General features: G+C 37.2%; 1 protein-coding gene across 3 annotated transcripts in view; it reads right to left on the bottom strand.

Moving 5' to 3' along the window:
- Positions 1-3,709: 3,709 nt before the first annotated feature.
- LOC125240560 (FERM, ARHGEF and pleckstrin domain-containing protein 1) overlaps positions 3,710-17,509 on the bottom strand; it is a 92,787-nt gene continuing 78,987 nt past the window's right edge. For all 3 annotated transcript variants that reach the window (XM_048148487.1, XM_048148488.1, XM_048148489.1), the window contains 11 exons: positions 17,269-17,464; positions 16,537-16,604; positions 15,590-15,770; positions 14,430-14,594; positions 12,355-12,452; positions 11,526-11,697; positions 10,888-11,031; positions 10,657-10,760; positions 7,401-7,543; positions 6,984-7,100; positions 3,710-6,648 (listed from right to left, as the gene is read on the bottom strand). In XM_048148487.1, coding sequence (XP_048004444.1) covers positions 6,606-6,648; positions 6,984-7,100; positions 7,401-7,543; positions 10,657-10,760; positions 10,888-11,031; positions 11,526-11,697; positions 12,355-12,452; positions 14,430-14,594; positions 15,590-15,770; positions 16,537-16,604; positions 17,269-17,464 — 1,431 coding nt within the window. In that variant the 3' untranslated portion in view covers positions 3,710-6,605. The remainder of the gene's footprint in view (positions 6,649-6,983; positions 7,101-7,400; positions 7,544-10,656; positions 10,761-10,887; positions 11,032-11,525; positions 11,698-12,354; positions 12,453-14,429; positions 14,595-15,589; positions 15,771-16,536; positions 16,605-17,268; positions 17,465-17,509) is intronic.

Here is a 17,509-nt window from a genome sequence, read left to right as displayed (position 1 = left end):
TTTTTTTTTGTAGTGGAGAAAAAAAATAATTATGAAGGAAAATGTAAAAGAAAATACCGTTCCAACCCGTAATTTGGTTTTTTTTAAATAAAAAACTTCAGATTATAACTTTCAATTTAATCACTCTTGTGGATGTATAATCGTACTTCAAATTAATACATTTTACGTAAAAAAATATCTTTCAAAAAAGTAAAAACTGTCGAAATCGGTTAAAATTATAAAGAATTATCCGTGAAAAACCAGCATACTATACAGGTCGCGCAAATTAGTTAGCGAATTCACCGAGAGATGGCGCTTTACCTACTTCTAGTCAAGTCATTAAAGTTATATGAGAAACATGACAATATTTTAACTATTGAAAGGTTGCACGGATACGGAACCCTCGGTGGGCGAGTCCGACTCGCACTTGACTGGTTTTTAGGGTTCCATAACTCAAAAAGGAAAAACCGAGCCTCGCCTAGTGTGAGACCACGGATATACGAGGGGCGTTCAATAAGTAATGATAATGAGTATTAAAACATAAGAATGTAAGTATCCTTATATTTTTATAATTAAAAGTAACTCTTTTGTGATTTATTTACATATTTAATTTTTTCAATTATTATTTTTTTGCCCCCTTTAAAAATTAAAATCTTAACGATAGTCTAAATACCATGTCAGTAAGCACTTCACTTCATTATACTTCAGAGTAGCGATTATATTACAATTTTATTTAAAGGTCGGGTATAAAATATTAATGATCCTTATATTGCCTTCAATATTAGAGGTATGTCACTTGTAGCTTTAAATACACTAACTTGAGCAGCACCCTCGGCAATTTGAGGGTTCGGCCCTGTCGACTGTCATTTTGAAGGCCAAAAACATTATTATTTGTTTGTTTAAAATGTTCTTATTGTAACTAATCATTTTTTTAATATTAAAATGATTGTATGTTCTTCTTTAATACTAACGTAATTTTGTTTCCAATCTATATTCTCAATTTTCGTGATAATCTGTAAAAATCGTGAACATGACCCAAAACAGCACCTATATTTTTTTTGGATACCATACCGTTTGAAAATGTATCTATACGAACTTTTTTTATTGCTGTTACTAACAAAGGATAAACCCAGCTTTAATTTAAAGTATGATTATTTTTGATATTCATGTCAGAAATGAACTCACGACATGTCAAATATTCATGAAAACATGCTCTTATTTTACTGAAAATTTTCATCCCCCACCTTGTGTCAATTATTTACATATCAAAGAAAAAAAAGAAATGAAAGTAGTAAAAATTTGAATTATGCATTTTCACTTTAATGAGTACTGCTACATGGACAAGTTAAGAAAAATTAAATCAAGATACAGGAACATATCCATTCTCATTACTTTTTGAACGTCCCTCGTAGTTGTACAATTTTGTCATTTCTTTTAATAAACAAATTTTTATTTTATATGTGATAGGATTACTCGTGTTTTTTAGATTGTAGACGCTTGCCGACTGGCTAAATACATTTTAGTTATACATTTTTTCTACATAATATAATCTAATAGGTCTGTACGACTCTCGAGTAACTAGTCATTTAGCAATGAATGATAGCTCCCCTGCTATTACTGTGATAGTAAATACGATAGGATATATCAGATATACACCCCAACTGATTTTTATTTTTTTAAACTCATCTAGAGTATTCATCTTTTAATCTGATCGTTACTTTTTTTTTGATTGAATTTTTAATTTTCTGTACAGCTCTACTTGACTTTTAGCTCTACACTCAATAAAATAATTGCTAACTACCATCATAAACCATAAGACTATTTATTTGTGTACGTTACTGCAACGACATAAGGTTTACCAATAGACAGCTAAGATGTCACTGTAAAACACTTAAAGCTTTGTCACAGTAAACTTCAAATTGGACAGGTAATAGCAGTAAGCAAATAAACTCAATATTCAAAATGACAAGGTTGTAATTAGGTACGAGTTCAATTTGTTATGACTTATGATAAACATTAAGATTAAACTGACAAACAACGTCAAACTAGTAGCGGAAAAAATAATCATCCAAGTAACCGGCCAGTATTAATACCCCTAAATACTGAAAAAAGGTAACCGACCTCTAGCAATGCGATATACACAATGTTGTATTACGAGTACAATAGAATGGGCACGTAAAAAATAACTAATAATACTAATTTAAATAAAAATATTACCCCCATCAAGATATAGCTCAATCGATTCTACTCTCGATTCTGAACAAACTGTTTTCAGGTTTTTAGTGTTAAGTGAAACACGGTGTATGATAAAATGAACAGATGCCGTTGTCTAGTATAAGTCCTAAGAAGTAAAAATGTTCAATAAAAATAGGTACAATGAAAAATATACCACACAAAATAATTCAAATGTAATGTAAAGCAACACACGAGATACGAGCTTTGGGTTCCTTCTAATCATGTATTGTGCCTGAGCTGTAAATTCACATTTTTGACATATTTGTTTTGAAGTATGTTGCGATGTGGCTAAGACGTATCGTTTGCCAAATCTAGCGATTATTTACAAATTGGTTGAATCGATTAGAGCATATGTACAAGGAGGCGCTTAAACAAATATACGATTTCTATCAACTTACTGAAATGTCATTTGAATCGAAATGACAGACTCTGCCACAGGACTAGTTTAAAAATAAAAATGAATGATAAATGACATAATAAGTGAATCCTGCGTGATAAATTAATATCGTAAAATACTCACTAACGAAGATCCACAAAAATGTGCCATGTGTTAGATTATGTTTAAAGTAAGCGATATATTGTTTGATTTTTTAAATTACAGGATTTTATTTAAAATTTCATTAGATCGCGCAAGTTTACGTTTTGTGGACGCTGTCATGTGTCAAAAATGTGAACTTACAGCTCCGGGACAATAGTATTACGTACCTAATTTTGTTTCTTAAATGCTTCTACTTGTTTTTTTTTATTACATATACATATAACATACATATAATCAAGCCTGTATCCCATAAAGGGGTAGGCAGAGCACATGAACTACTTTTTTATTAATAGGTCGCAATTAAGATATTAATGATTGACAGAGATAAATTTTACCCGTATTGAATTTACACAATATTATGTATATTATACATTAAGTAGGTAAGGTACTACCTATTTTTACTTGTAAGTACCTACCCAAAATACTAAAATTAAATATCAATATGGTATTTTATAAAAGTGTATTAATACACTTACTTGACATTAATTAATGTCAGCTGTATTATTTAATTGATAAGTACTAAATACCATAATTACTGTCAATCCTTGTTACTATCTAATTAAAGTCATGACACGATACTAGACAGTGTACTTCTTGGGTAGAACATAATGGCTAAGTAAAAGAAAATGAATCATTGACAATCATTGTACAAAGTGGAAATTATACTAATGAAACAATAGTGTGTGGCAAATTATTATTTATATGTATATTTAACATGTTAGGCCGCCTTTACACCTACTCTTACTCGTGGCGTATTTATTAACAATAGGGAACTTGACTGTAGTTAAAATAAAATGTTTTTTACCATGCACGAAATAAGGCATCAGATAATTATATGAAAAACATGGACAGAAGTTATTTTTGAATCCAATTTCTATTTAATAAGTCAGGTAGAAATATATAAAGTAACTAAGTTGACCGTGACGTCATTCAATTCGATTTCATATAAATTCCATATTAGCAAGTCGTTCAAATTCGTTTTGACAGTTCTTAAAAAGAAGCTGATTTGACTAGGAGGCAAGTAGCCTAAAATTGTTACCCACTCCACTAGCCTTGCGACAAATTGCACGTAAATAACTGTCAACTTCTTGTTAATTGGTTTTACTTTGAATTTTCCAACTTGGCAAGTCTTGACTTGACAAAGACATATATTCGATCCTCTTTGGTCTTGGTAAGGTAAGTCCAGTCGTGGCGTGTCGGGCACGAAATGTTCTGACTTCATATCAAGTCAATGGCGGCGGAAAGGTTAATGAGGTTAACATTATGCTACTCTCCATTTCCGACAATGCAATAGATGTTTCACTGGTCGTGGTCGTTTCAATTCGTCGTCGGAAAGGGACAAACGAACTTTATCGACTTGATAACTTTAGAGTGCGTTTATGAATAAGGGCGTTAAAGTGTAGCAATGAAAAATTGAATAATTTAAAATCCTTTATTTCTAATTATTTCGTTCATATTTACAGATTGACAAAAAGAAAGTACCGCCTTCCTGATATATTTACATTATGGCTCGCTTATCATTTGTATATCAATAAAAAAATATTAAATTAATATCATTATTTCGATATCATGTTATTTAAATATATATATATATATGTAGATTCGTTTTATTACACTAGTACTGTAGCGCAGAACAATTACGCCTTATGCATTTATTCCGCTGTCATAAATTACACTCTGTGAATGCTGATTACTTCAATGCTTACAAACTCACTCTTACTAACATAGCTTGTGAAGATTTCACATGTGGCCTACTTACCTCTATATAACTCCTAATTATCATTTACTTCACTTAATCTTATAGTAATACTTGTGACGTACCGTACCACGCATTATTGTATAAAAAATATACGCACTTAGCTATGTATCTAGAAAGTTATGATCCATATCATAACTTATGAACAAATAATTACAAACCACCTAATGTTAACGTTACAAACACAGCCGACGTATATTTTGGGAATGGCAAGAACAACCCTGAGGGGCTGCTCAATAGCGAGTAAATCCTTAAAGGCACTGCGGCGTAAAGTGATCTTAAGTGCTTCTAAATAACGATGACATGCGCTCCCAGGGCGACGCACGCTTCGAACAGCGAGCACGCCTAGCTTGAAGTCACTTCCGGATTCATTCGCAGGAAAGGTCTTAATTCGTAGTTTTATTCATCCTAGCACCAGTTACTTAATTATCAGTTCTGACACCATTTTGTTTACGTTTCTGTTTTTTTAATTATTATTATTATACAATGCAATCATCGTTATTGTTGTAAAATATTCCTCGGGTATTATGTATAAACTACACCACATAATTTGTCAAAAAACCAAATATAATCATTAATCACAAATAAAGTAGCAATTATATTAATTCCATTAATCATTAATGGCGTGGTTTTTATCAGAGACCTATGTACATTTTGGCAAGTAAAACCTAAAACCAACATTTAATTCCTAAAATGAATATAAACAAGGGTGTTATTTAACTGATCTTCAAAAAAAGATTTTGATTTGCAAATTAAAGTTAGCAAGTATTTCAAAACGGGTTTGCATTTATTGTCACGCTGAGCTGCACTAAATTCATTTGGTCGGAAAAATAATTATTTGGGCAGCAGTAAGTGATTACCATTAATCACATTTTGTCAAGCAAACAGTAGGTAAGCGAATTATTCCATTTTGGATTACAGTTTACCTGATTCGCAAAGTTTGATAAGCTAAAAAATGTTTTGATCCGATTGATTAGCGGCATTTTGGTCGAATTATTTCCTTATTTTACAACACGTGGCGCTGTATATGGGTCGATCTCAGATGGTCTAGAACGCAAAATAGCTATTAGTCTATATCACAAACGGTCTGGAACGAAAAATGCGTACAATATTTTTTCCGTTTAATCTTAATTTTAAAGCGATGTCGACGGAGCCCCGCTTCCGCGGGGCTCCTATGCTGTGTAGATTGGCCTTCAGCCATTTGATACCTAACGAGCCTAACCTACACCTATATTAATATAATAAAAAGCGGTAATTTTGCTTTCTAGACCGACGGAGATCAACCATTAATTACTTCTGCTGTTACTAATGTTACTAAACATCGAATGAAATGCTCGCGCACAATTGGCTGATCGTTTCATGTGGGCTAATTTCGCTCCGCACGCCATTTTGCCGATTTTTCAAATGAAACGTAACCCAACTTATTTTATCAGATGATCGTTCCTTTAATATGCAAACCGCATAATTACACTGCATAACGATTTTTTTTTCTGCCGACCATTTCTTAAATGTTGCTGACCAAATAATTATCAACCAAATCAACTATTTATTAAGCCGATAACTTAGCAGAAATGCAGATGAATATTGATTATTCACGTTGACCGTTTGTAAATTACCTATTTGCTGAACACGAGTTGTAGCTCGATTTTTATTTATTGCCGGCATATTATTTGTATGCTGCCCAAATGATTATATGGCAGATTTTTTTTGCAGATCACTTTTAAAACCGGCTGATCATTTATTTACTTCCCTATAAATAATTATAATAATTGAATAAATAGCTTAAATTCATAGATAATCACTCTCATGGCGTTGCCGACACAGACTTCACTGAAGAGTTCTACTTGTTTAAGAACGTCACTACAAAGCGTTTAACCCTATCTGTGGCTATTATCATATCACTTTTTAGCACCTATTTTATTTGGAGACCCGGGCAGTTTACTTGTGACATCGAAGTTCGACATCTAAATTAACAACCATAATAGTAAATATTTAATATACCTTAAGTTAGATAAGTCGTGTAATTCATGTATGGCACCGGTATCCTTTGCTCCTTTTTATTCATACTTCTATGTTTGGCGTTCTAGTGATGCTTCTTTATGATTGCTGCACCATCGCTGTTTTCAGAACATCATTCCAACTGTCAAAAAATAACACAGTGAGTTATTGTCATATTGTAACAAACATTAGCTAATAGTGGAGTCAGTACATATTTAAAGTTACATTGAATTCTAGACATTTGGGTAAATTCTATAAAATATGTCACAGACTCAAAGTTGTTACAGAATTTTAGAAGTGTGCTTTATTATAGACGGTTTAGATGTCAAACCGGCATTTTCTTCAGTTTTGTCAAATTTTTTAAAACATATAAATAAATAATTTACATTCGAAAATACCTCAAATGTATTTATGATGAATGTAGATTTTTAATAAGTTTAAAACTGAACGAGGGTGCCGTATTTTCAGCGGCCTTACCTGTTGTAAGTAAACTGACTATCGGCCCTGAAGAAGTAAACATGATTTTTAAATTGCAGCTTGAAAACGAAATCCTTGAAAATGGCGTCTTTTTCTGACGGGGCCCCAACGGTGTACCTGAAACGCAAATAGTACATAATACATTTTATTATCTACGTGTATCAACAGGTCTTCTAAGACAATTAAAAATGTAGTCAAAATTTTACTCAGAAATCCCTGTCTGCATTGTTATAAGTAACCACGTTTCCGTCTAATTCTAATATTAATTACGAAGTAAAAAAAGGTGAAATCCGATTTCATTAAATGTCATCTGTGTTGCCGCTATGGATTTAGGGTTAACACAAAGTTTCACATGGCTGGAGTGTGTTGATACAATGCAATGCGCCATGTGTTGTATGCAGAATGTGTGAAACGTACCCGAGCAGCGGCAAGGAGGCGAGCGGGGCTTCGTCGTGCCAGCTCTTGTAGAAGAACAACGTGAACGCGGCGAACACCACCCACAGCTTCTGCCAGCCGTGCGAGTTCTTGAACTTGCGCAGCAGGTACCCAGACATTTGACTCTAAACAATACAAAATACTTTCATTACAACAAACGGTTAAGAATGTATCATATGCATTAAGGTCAGTGCGGGCAAGACCGGCATAGTTTATTTGAAATAAAGTTTGAGTGGATAAAACTCTATAATTAATGTAGTCTGGCGTAATGCGCATGGTCCTATGAGATAGCAAATATTATATTTTACAAAGCTTTTATAATATTTTGGTAGAATAAGGTACTTTTAAGTCATAAAAATCACATTTTATAAGGCTCGGCGGGTTGACCGTCCTCCCGCGATGAATACAGAAAGACCGTCTAGTGCTTGTTGTCGCGTAATTTCATATGAGACTAGGTTACAAAATCATGATCATTGTTACTTTACGTAATAACAGGGCAGAATGTGCTAGATAATTAATAAAATAACGTTGAAATTTTGAACATATAAGCATTTTTCTATTTATAAGGCAAGACCGGCATAAGTCCCGTAGATGGGGTTCATAACCTTTTCTTTTCCGGTCCAGATATTGCATAATAGGTACTGTAATACTGTTTTTCCAACGAATACCTGCGATACAATAGGCTCATATAAATCCAACTACTTATCGGTTTTTGAAACTTTTTTATTAAGAAAAGGTAATAGGATACTACCAGAGTTACCACCTACCTGAGCTACCACCCCCGAAAACCTATTGATGACACCCATGGCGAATTTTGTGTCAAAGTGACAGTCAGCAAAGTCAAATTCTAAATTGGTCATTAATTTAGAAATCAGCACCCCTGAAAACATATTTGACGACACCCATGACGACTTTTTGTCAAAGTGACAGCCAGCAATGTCAATTAACGGTCGAGTAGCCGTAAAATAGTCGGTCAAAAGTGTCAAAACCGTTTTAAAGGGTACCCATACGGTCCCTGTTGGGTAATGCTGATTATAAAAATAATGACCAACTTGAAACCTTTTTTGAAATATTTGTCGCCGCATGTTGCACAATCTACATATACTTAAACAAAAATAATAAAAAACGGGTAGAGCTTATGATAATTTTACCAACTTAAATATGATGATACATAATGCAGTGTAGGCTTACTTCTGTTCACCTCTTATCATTCTTCACAACCATGGGCCTATTGCATAACAATTTACAACTTGTATTACAAGCGGAACTCTCTTTCTTATAAAATGAATTGGAGGGGGACTACCGCTTGTACAGGTCAATTCACTAGAGCTGGCATGAATGGAACGAATGTTTGAATGAAAATATGCATGTGTGTGACAGATTAACCAATAAAATGGTGGCTCTTGACAGTTACGACTGTATACCAATACAGGTGTCACTCACACAATCAAAGTTTCGTTCGTTCCATTCGTGCCAGCTCTTGTGAATTGACCTGTAATATGAGTTGTAAATTGTTATGCAATAGGCTCCATGTCACATATATTTTATTTTTACTTAGTACTTTCGAATGATTTTAGTAACACCATACGAATCATTATCAAAACTGTATTTCGAAGTTAAAATCAAAAACGGTACAACTATCATAAGCCAAAAACGTACCTATATATTGATATAAAAGGTAATAGGATACTACCAGAGTTACCACCTACCTGAGCTACCACCCCCGAAAACCTATTGATGACACCCATGGCGAATTTTGTGTCAAAGTGACAGTCAGCAAAGTCAAATTCTAAATTGGTCATTAATTTAGAAATCAGCACCCCTGAAAACATATTTGACGACACCCATGACGACTTTTTGTCAAAGTGACAGCCAGCAATGTCAATTAACGGTCGAGTAGCCGTAAAATAGTCGGTCAAAAGTGTCAAAACCGTTTTAAAGGGTACCCATACGGTCCCTGTTGGGTAATGCTGATTATAAAAATAATGACCAACTTGAAACCTTTTTTGAAATATTTGTCGCCGCATGTTGCACAATCTACATATACTTAAACAAAAATAATAAAAAACGGGTAGAGCTTATGATAATTTTACCAACTTAAATATGATGATACATAATGCAGTGTAGGCTTACTTCTGTTCACCTCTTATCATTCTTCACAACCATGGGCCTATTGCATAACAATTTACAACTTGTATTACAAGCGGAACTCTCTTTCTTATAAAATGAATTGGAGGGGGACTACCGCTTGTAATATGAGTTGTAAATTGTTATGCAATAGGCTCCATGTCACATATATTTTATTTTTACTTAGTACTTTCGAATGATTTTAGTAACACCATACGAATCATTATCAAAACTGTATTTCGAAGTTAAAATCAAAAACGGTACAACTATCATAAGCCAAAAACGTACCTATATATTGATATTGTTTACACTCGACTTATTTCCAATAAAGCCTAAAAAAGGTTGGCAACTCCTTGTTTATCATATGCCGGTCTTGCCTTTCTCTTTTATGCCGGACTTTCTGACTAGGCACAATTTCTAAGTTACATATTTCAGAACTAGAAATTGAGCGCGTTTTGAGTAGAATAATAGTACTAGTCAGAAATAACGGTTATTAAATAACTACGTTACATACACGATATACAAATATTCCGACTGCTTCTATTTTATTTTAATTTTTTGCGGAACCATGTTGAACTCGATGTTCGAGTTCGAAACGCGAATCAAGTTTATTGTTAACTAGTGTTCGTCCTAGGGATATGTATTGAAGACCAATGGATTAAGGATGAAAAACTGCTATACCTCCGGAGGTGTGAGAGGCGTAGATATATAAACACAAAAGTTATAGTCAATAGACGGTATTTCCGGGTAGACGGTCTTCCCCACACTGACCTTACAGTTAAAATACATAATTCCCTATGCGTGGTGATAAAAGTTTGAGAGCCGTGGAGGTGTGACTTCTTTATAAGAAACTAGGATTTGCTCGCGGCTTCGCTCGCGTTAAATTCGAAAATTGCGGAATGCTAATGTCCACCCCCCATTTAAGGGAAGCCAAAAAGTAGCCTATGTCACTCTCCATCTCTTCAACTATCTCTAGTTAAAAAAATCACGTCAATTCATCGCTCCGTTTTGCCGTGAAAGACGGACAAACAAACAAACACACACGCACACTCCCATTTATAATATTAGTATGGATTATTAATTCAAACGTTCACGTAAGTAGTTTGTTTACCCTCATGGCGGTGTGCAGATGTTCGCGCGTGAGCGAAGTGACGCGGTGCCAGCACACGTGCGTCAGCGCGCCGCCGCCCACGCCCGCGCCGCCGCTCTCCAAACCTGCCCGAGATACATTACTTTCAGGGTCAGAAACAACACACATTGACATCATTTATCCAATGAATCTATTAACTATGGGTACATTAAAAGTAATCAAACGTTTCGGAGTCAAGGATAATATGTGTACCTGTGTCTTGTTCATAGGGTGTGAGCTCGGTATCGACATCGCCGGGGAGCTCCTGCGCGCGCTCTATGGCCGCCTCGAGCGCCGCATACCAGCCGTCAAACTCAACTTCGTTGCTCGTACTTAGCATCAGGTTTATACTGTCATCTGGAATAAAAAAGCACACATTCTAGTTCACGCTAATAAATAAAATCATGTGCAAGTACATACTTCGAAAAATTAGGGCAATTACATTTTGATCTTTAGCCTTTAGATGTTTGCCTCGGGGACAACGTGCAACGCAGCCGTCTCCGAAACGTCGGAGGTAAGTTTTTAAAACTTATATTACGTAATTAAGGCCCGTGTTGTGTTATAATGATATTTAGTAACGCCTGTAGTTATCACAGCTATCAACAATCAACCAATCACCATGTCTCCGAAGAATGTCGGTCATTTTGAAATAATAACCATAATTTAGAATCCATGTATGGAGTCTGAATGGTTCAGTCTAGGGCCGTTATAGGGCATACATTTTGTGCAAAACAGGGTATTCCTTTTTAAATGATGGGCGTTTTTCAGAACCTTGTCAATCACGTTTAGGCCCGATCTCATCTTGTGATCACTACTCGTACACGTAGTTAAAGAACAGTCGACATATGTACCTGCAGGCCGCTGGTCGGTGTCAGGCTCGTCGTCGGCGGCGTCGGCGGCGCACAGCGTGAAGGAGTGCGGCAGCGGCGCGCGCGCCAGCCGCAGCGCGCGCAGCGGCAGCGCGCAGTGCGCGCGGAACGCCGCGCTGCCCGACTTGGACGCCAGCACCGCCACGTCGCTCAGCTGATCAATCACCAAATAATAAATAAATATTATACCACATTATGAGGCCGAAAGTACATTATCAAAATGTCTGTATGCCTCCCTTTTTTCTCCAACGTGAAGAAAAGGACGGCATGTTGCCTATGATCATATTTCTATTATCATATGTTATGTTTAACATATACATATGATCATAGGTCTGTATGCCTCCCTTTTTCTCCAATGTCATGACCTTTTTCTCCTCGTTGGAGAAAAAGAGAGGCATACTGTATTTCTATGATAGTGGAATATCGGCCTTAGGCCGATAGTTTTTCTTTATATAATATGATATGACCGTTATTTCATGTTTATTATTACACAGATTGACTAAGCCCTACGATAAGCGTATGTTGGTTTGCGTTGTGGGTACTCAAGACTACGATACATATACATACTACACATTGTCTGTGAACAAATATATGTGTTAATCGCATGAATTAATGCCCTTTCCGTGATTCGAACCTAGGACCATCGACAGCAGGTGGGGTTATTATTCACTAGAACAGACCGGAGGGTGTTATTGTTTTAACATAAGACCTTGGTGCAAAACATTGCAGATCTAATTTTTGAAATATATCGCACATCACAATAGTATTTATTAGTCTAATATGTGACTTCAAACACTGACTGCCTACTTACCAAGAATAGCATCCGCTGCTGCAAACCCTTTGAAGAGTGCTTGTAGACACATCCCATGCGAATAAATTCGCGTTCGGCGACTAAAAGTTTGTCGTAACCTGTATACAAATTATTTAACATTGATTCAAATGTCAACAGTTACGTATAAACAATAAAGATAGAAATTAAAAATCCACATCTTTTAGTAATATGTGTAAACATTTATGAATAATTAAATTAATTAATCATTGTTGCCATTTAACCGAGTATCAACTAAAAGTGTGGCTCCATCTAATCGAGCATATTTTTGGTGGTGTTTTCGAGGTACGATTTCTCTTCTTAGACTTAATGGGCCATTTTTTTTTCAAAGTTGTCCACCCCTCTTTTTTTTGTAACTTGGGTATTTTTTACGCAATTCATACTCAGAATCGCGAGCTCTTTCGATCCTGATAGGAAAAAAAAAATGTCCCAAGATTTCCATACATTTTTCAAACATTCCATTCCGTTAGCGCCACACAAAATGTATGAAAAAAACCGGCCAAGAGCGTGTCGGGCAAAGCTCAGTGTAGGGTTCCGTAGTTTTCCGTATTTTTCTCAAAAACCACTGAACCTATCGAGTTCAAAACAATTTTCCTAGAAAGTATTTATAAAGTTCTACTTTTGTGATTTTTTTCATATTTTTTAAACATATGGTTCAAAAGTTAGAGGGGGGGGGACGCACTTTTTTTTTCCTTTAGGAGCGATTATTTCCGAAAATATTAATATTATCAAAAAACGATCTTAGCAAACCCTTATTCATTTTTTAATACCTATCCAACAATATATCACACGTTGGGGTTGGAATGAAAAAAAAAATCAGCCCCCACTTTACATGTACGGGGGGTACCCTAATGAAACATTTTTTTTCATTTTTTATTTTTGCACTTTGTTGGCGTGATTGATATACATATTGGTACCAAATTTCAGCTTTCTAGTGCTAACGGTTACTGAGATTATCCGCGGACGGACGGACGGACGGACGGACGGACGGACGGACGGACAGACAGACATGGCGAAACTATAAGGGTTCCTAGTTGACTACGGAACCCTAAAAATGGTAACGGGATGGGAAAAAACCTTGGGACACTTTTTTTCTCCTATTAGGATTGTTCTGAAAGAGCTCGCGATTCTGAGTAAAAACCACATAAAAAAATCCAAATTTAAAAAAAAAGTGGTGTGAACAACTTTGAAAAAAATGGCCCTATGGCTTATTCAGTGTGCTTTTTTAACCGCCTTCCAAATCTCAAAGGAAGGGGTTATCAAGTTGTCTGTATGTTTTTTTTTTTTTTTTTAAATGTTTGTTCCTCGATATCTCCGTCGTTACTAGACCGATTTTGAAAATTTTTTTTTGATTGAATGTATATGCATATAGATTGGTCCCATTTTTCTCAGAACCCAGTTCTGATGATGGGATCCTGGAGAAATCGAGGGAACTCCTCAAATCTGAAAGGCATACATATGGTGATTTTTGTGTTTTTAAAGGAACAGCATGCATTTACGTACGGAACAGTGACATTTGGTGCAGTGGAACTCCTGATGATGGTCAGAATGGAACTCCTCAAATCTGAACGGCACACTTATAGTGACTTTGGTATTTTTATAAGAACAGCATGCACTTACGTCCAGAACAGTGATATTTGGTGCAGTGGAATTGCTGACGATGGTCAGAACGGAACTCCTCAAATCTGAACGGCACACTTATAGTGACTTTGGTATTTTTATAAGAACAGCATGCACTTACGTCCAGAACAGTGACATTTGGTGCAGTGGAACTGCTGATGAAGAGTGAGCCGCCCCTGGTTAGAGTTCCGTTCTGATAATCATTCTCATCTGTAAGTACTTCAGAATCATCCAGATTTCAAAATTGGTTCAGAAATGACGGAGATATCGAATAACAAACATTAAAAAATATACAGACGAATTGATAACATAATCCAACATTTGAAAGTATTTATCACCAGAACCCCAAAGGAAGGCGGTTTTTTTTTTCTTAAAAATTATTCTGATAATTTGTCCACGTTGTTTATCAGTAAGAGGAGTAGCGAGTAGTGACTGACCGACGATGTCCCGCTGCAGCTGGCAGAGCGCGGCGTGGTTCTCGACGTGGCGCAGCTGGCGGGCGGCCGCGCGCGCCAGCCGCGCCGCCACCTCCAGCGCCGCGCGCGCGCGCCCCGCGCCCGACGCCTTCTCGCCGGTCGTCAACGACCCCACTTCTGTTATTTCTGCAATACGAGTACATATACATTCAACTCTTCTTCTTCTTATAGTGCCGTATCCTATAAAATATCGGCGATCATCATGCGAAAGTTTTCTCTACTCTTTGCCGTTCTAGAGTGTAGCGGTGTCTTTAATACCGGTCAAATATTTGTATTCCAGACTGTCCTAGGTCTTCCTCAGAACGATTAACAATGATATGAAAGTGAAAGGTATTAGGTATGGAAATGACGGATGATAAGCGGCCGTTGGTATGTACTTGTAGCGCGGCGTTAGAATCGCGGAGAGAGCCGCCCCTGGTCGTAATGCGAAAAGCTTTTCCTTCGTATTTCTACGGAAACTTACGAACGTGTCATGCTATTTCAATCAGTTGCAGATTTATTATATATTACTTTCAAATGCGAAGGAAAAGCTTTTCGCACTATATCTACATATGTTCGTCTGTTGCGTGTGTGACTAGTAACTCGCGTACCGCTCCCTGTGTGTAGGCAGAGATTAGGATAGGGTACCGCAGAAGGCTGGGCAGGCGGCGAAGAGCCTACGCAGGCAGAATGCCGACACCCTACGGGGAACCTGCGGGTGTTGGGTCGGGAGTCCCATCACTCGCTTGAAGAGGTTCTGAGCTGGTAGGCCCTCCAGTGTTCCAAGGTGCCTTCAGCGGAGTAGGCTATCACAATAGTCTGAAACGACGGGCCCGCAGGGAAAACGTTGGCCTACAACCGAGTGCCCGAAATCCGCAAAAAGCGAGCGTCGGAACACCCCAAGGGGTTCAGTCCGTGGGCGTCGGACATACCCACTGGCTCTCCCGGGCCAGTGGCATCCTAAAGGCCTGATTTAGACGGCGTGCAAACTCGCATGCGATTTTAGTTACATTGCGGGCTCTTTAAGTTACATACAATTTTGCACAGCTGTCAATACCGCAATGTAATAAAACTCGTATGCGAGTTCTCGTACCGTCTAAATGGGCTCTAATGGATTCCCCTTGGGTAAAAAAAAACTGTACCGTCGGCGATGGTGGCGTAGTAGAGCAGGCGGTGCAGCGGGCGCAGCAGCAGGCAGGCGAGCGGCAGCGGCGCGGCGGCCTCGAAGACCTGCGCCGCGCGCGCCGCCGCGCCGCTGCGCCGCCGCACGCTCTCCACCACGCCCACCAGCGCGCCGCTGCGCTCCGTGTACATCGCGTACGCCTGCAAATATTACCTTACATTCTATTTATACTAATGAGTACTTATTTGAGAATTAATAAATAAACCATATTAACAAACAAATAAGTAATTAAAACTACGTATAATTGTGCCGCTAAAGTTCAAAACTGGGTAAATCCATTCTGCTATAAGGTTGATTATCTTTCGGGTCATATTATATTTTTTATATGTATATTCAACCTTAAAGCAGAATGGATTTACCCAAGTTTGAAGTTAAATGACACAATTATAAACTAAATTTTAATCTAAAACCCATCAAAATAAAGTAACTAAAAATACTAAATATAAAAAAACTCCCCCAAGTACGTCCCATAAGAAACCCCATGAGACTGGCTAGCAGCAGCGGCTAGTCCATACAAGCCGATTCCCACCGGCTTACCTAAAATTGATTATTAGTAAAGTACCTATTGTTAAGGTTGGTTTCTTTTTGCTCAGTGTTGCCTAGCAGAAATTTTCACCAGCCGCCACTGCTAGCCAGTCTCATTGGCTACATTTCCTCGCTGTATGGCAATTCCGATTCTTTGGTCTAGGAATGAGCCAGCCCTACCGATTATTCGTTTTCACGTTTATATCTTCTATTTGGCTTTTTACTTGTGCATATGCTTTATCACCAAAGATTAGGTATATAATTTGGTATCGTAGAATTTAAAGTTACAAAATCTGTGTAAATTGTGTAAAGCTACGTAAATTATTGATAAATCTCGTTTGTATATCAAAATTATCAAAATAGTTTAGCCTATAAACTTACGTCATAAGTATTAGTTAAGTAGTCGCACAACAGCTCAGCAATCTTTTTGTACTCTGGTTCTTCACCATCTGTAGAACACAACATTTTATTAACTCTATAATAAATCCTGATTCGCTCGCTCATTAGTCATTTCATCAGCCACACTATATATTACATAACTAGATGTAGAATTACTGTGCTAGATTGTATCCAGTGCTGTAATTTGTCACACAATTATTCAAGTCTGAATATTGAAGCTTCTAAATCGCGCTTATTACAATAGGCTAGTTTCCTACTAGTCAAATCAGCTTCTTTTTAAGAACTGTCAAAACGATTTGCTAAATGGAAATAGGTACTATGAAATACTGAGGGGTGACGTCACGGTCAATTCATTTACTATATATCTTTCTCTTTGACTTATTAAATAGAAATTATGTTTAAACATAACTACTATCCTTATTTTTCTCCTAATGATGTGATGTTTTATTTCGTGCACTGCATAAGATATTTTATTTTAAGTATAGGAAAACTAGCCTATTCTTATTGTCTAAGAAACAACATCTATTTTACATAATAATGATATAGTGGCATATTGAGCGGTAAGCGGTCAAACCAGATAAGTTCAGTAAATCGGTATTTGAAATTCAAAAAATAACTCCTAGAATGACAACGTCAAAACTTGACTACTGAATCAAACCTTTTCCTATTTCATGTGTGCACACTGTACAATGGCTGTATCTATATGAATAGTACCTGTAATGTTGGCGGAGTCGGAGGCGCGCGCGGCGAGGGCGCGCTCCAGCCGCGCCAGCAGCCCGCCCTGCGCCAGCGCCAGCGGCTCGAGCGCCAGGCACGGCCGCGCCAGCGCCGCCACCACGTCGGCCGCCGCCTCACCGCCCCCAGCGCCGGCCCCCGCACCGCCCAGCTCTGATACCCGCGCCGACCATGCCTACACATACACGATACAAACTACAACTTATTCAAACTTGTGTAC

The sequence above is a fragment of the Leguminivora glycinivorella genome, chromosome Z, assembly GCF_023078275.1.
Source record: "Leguminivora glycinivorella isolate SPB_JAAS2020 chromosome Z, LegGlyc_1.1, whole genome shotgun sequence".
NCBI classification, from domain to species: Eukaryota; Metazoa; Arthropoda; class Insecta; order Lepidoptera; family Tortricidae; genus Leguminivora; species Leguminivora glycinivorella.
Note: the sequence above shows the minus strand (reverse complement) of the source record. Positions and strands in the feature narration are given on the sequence as shown.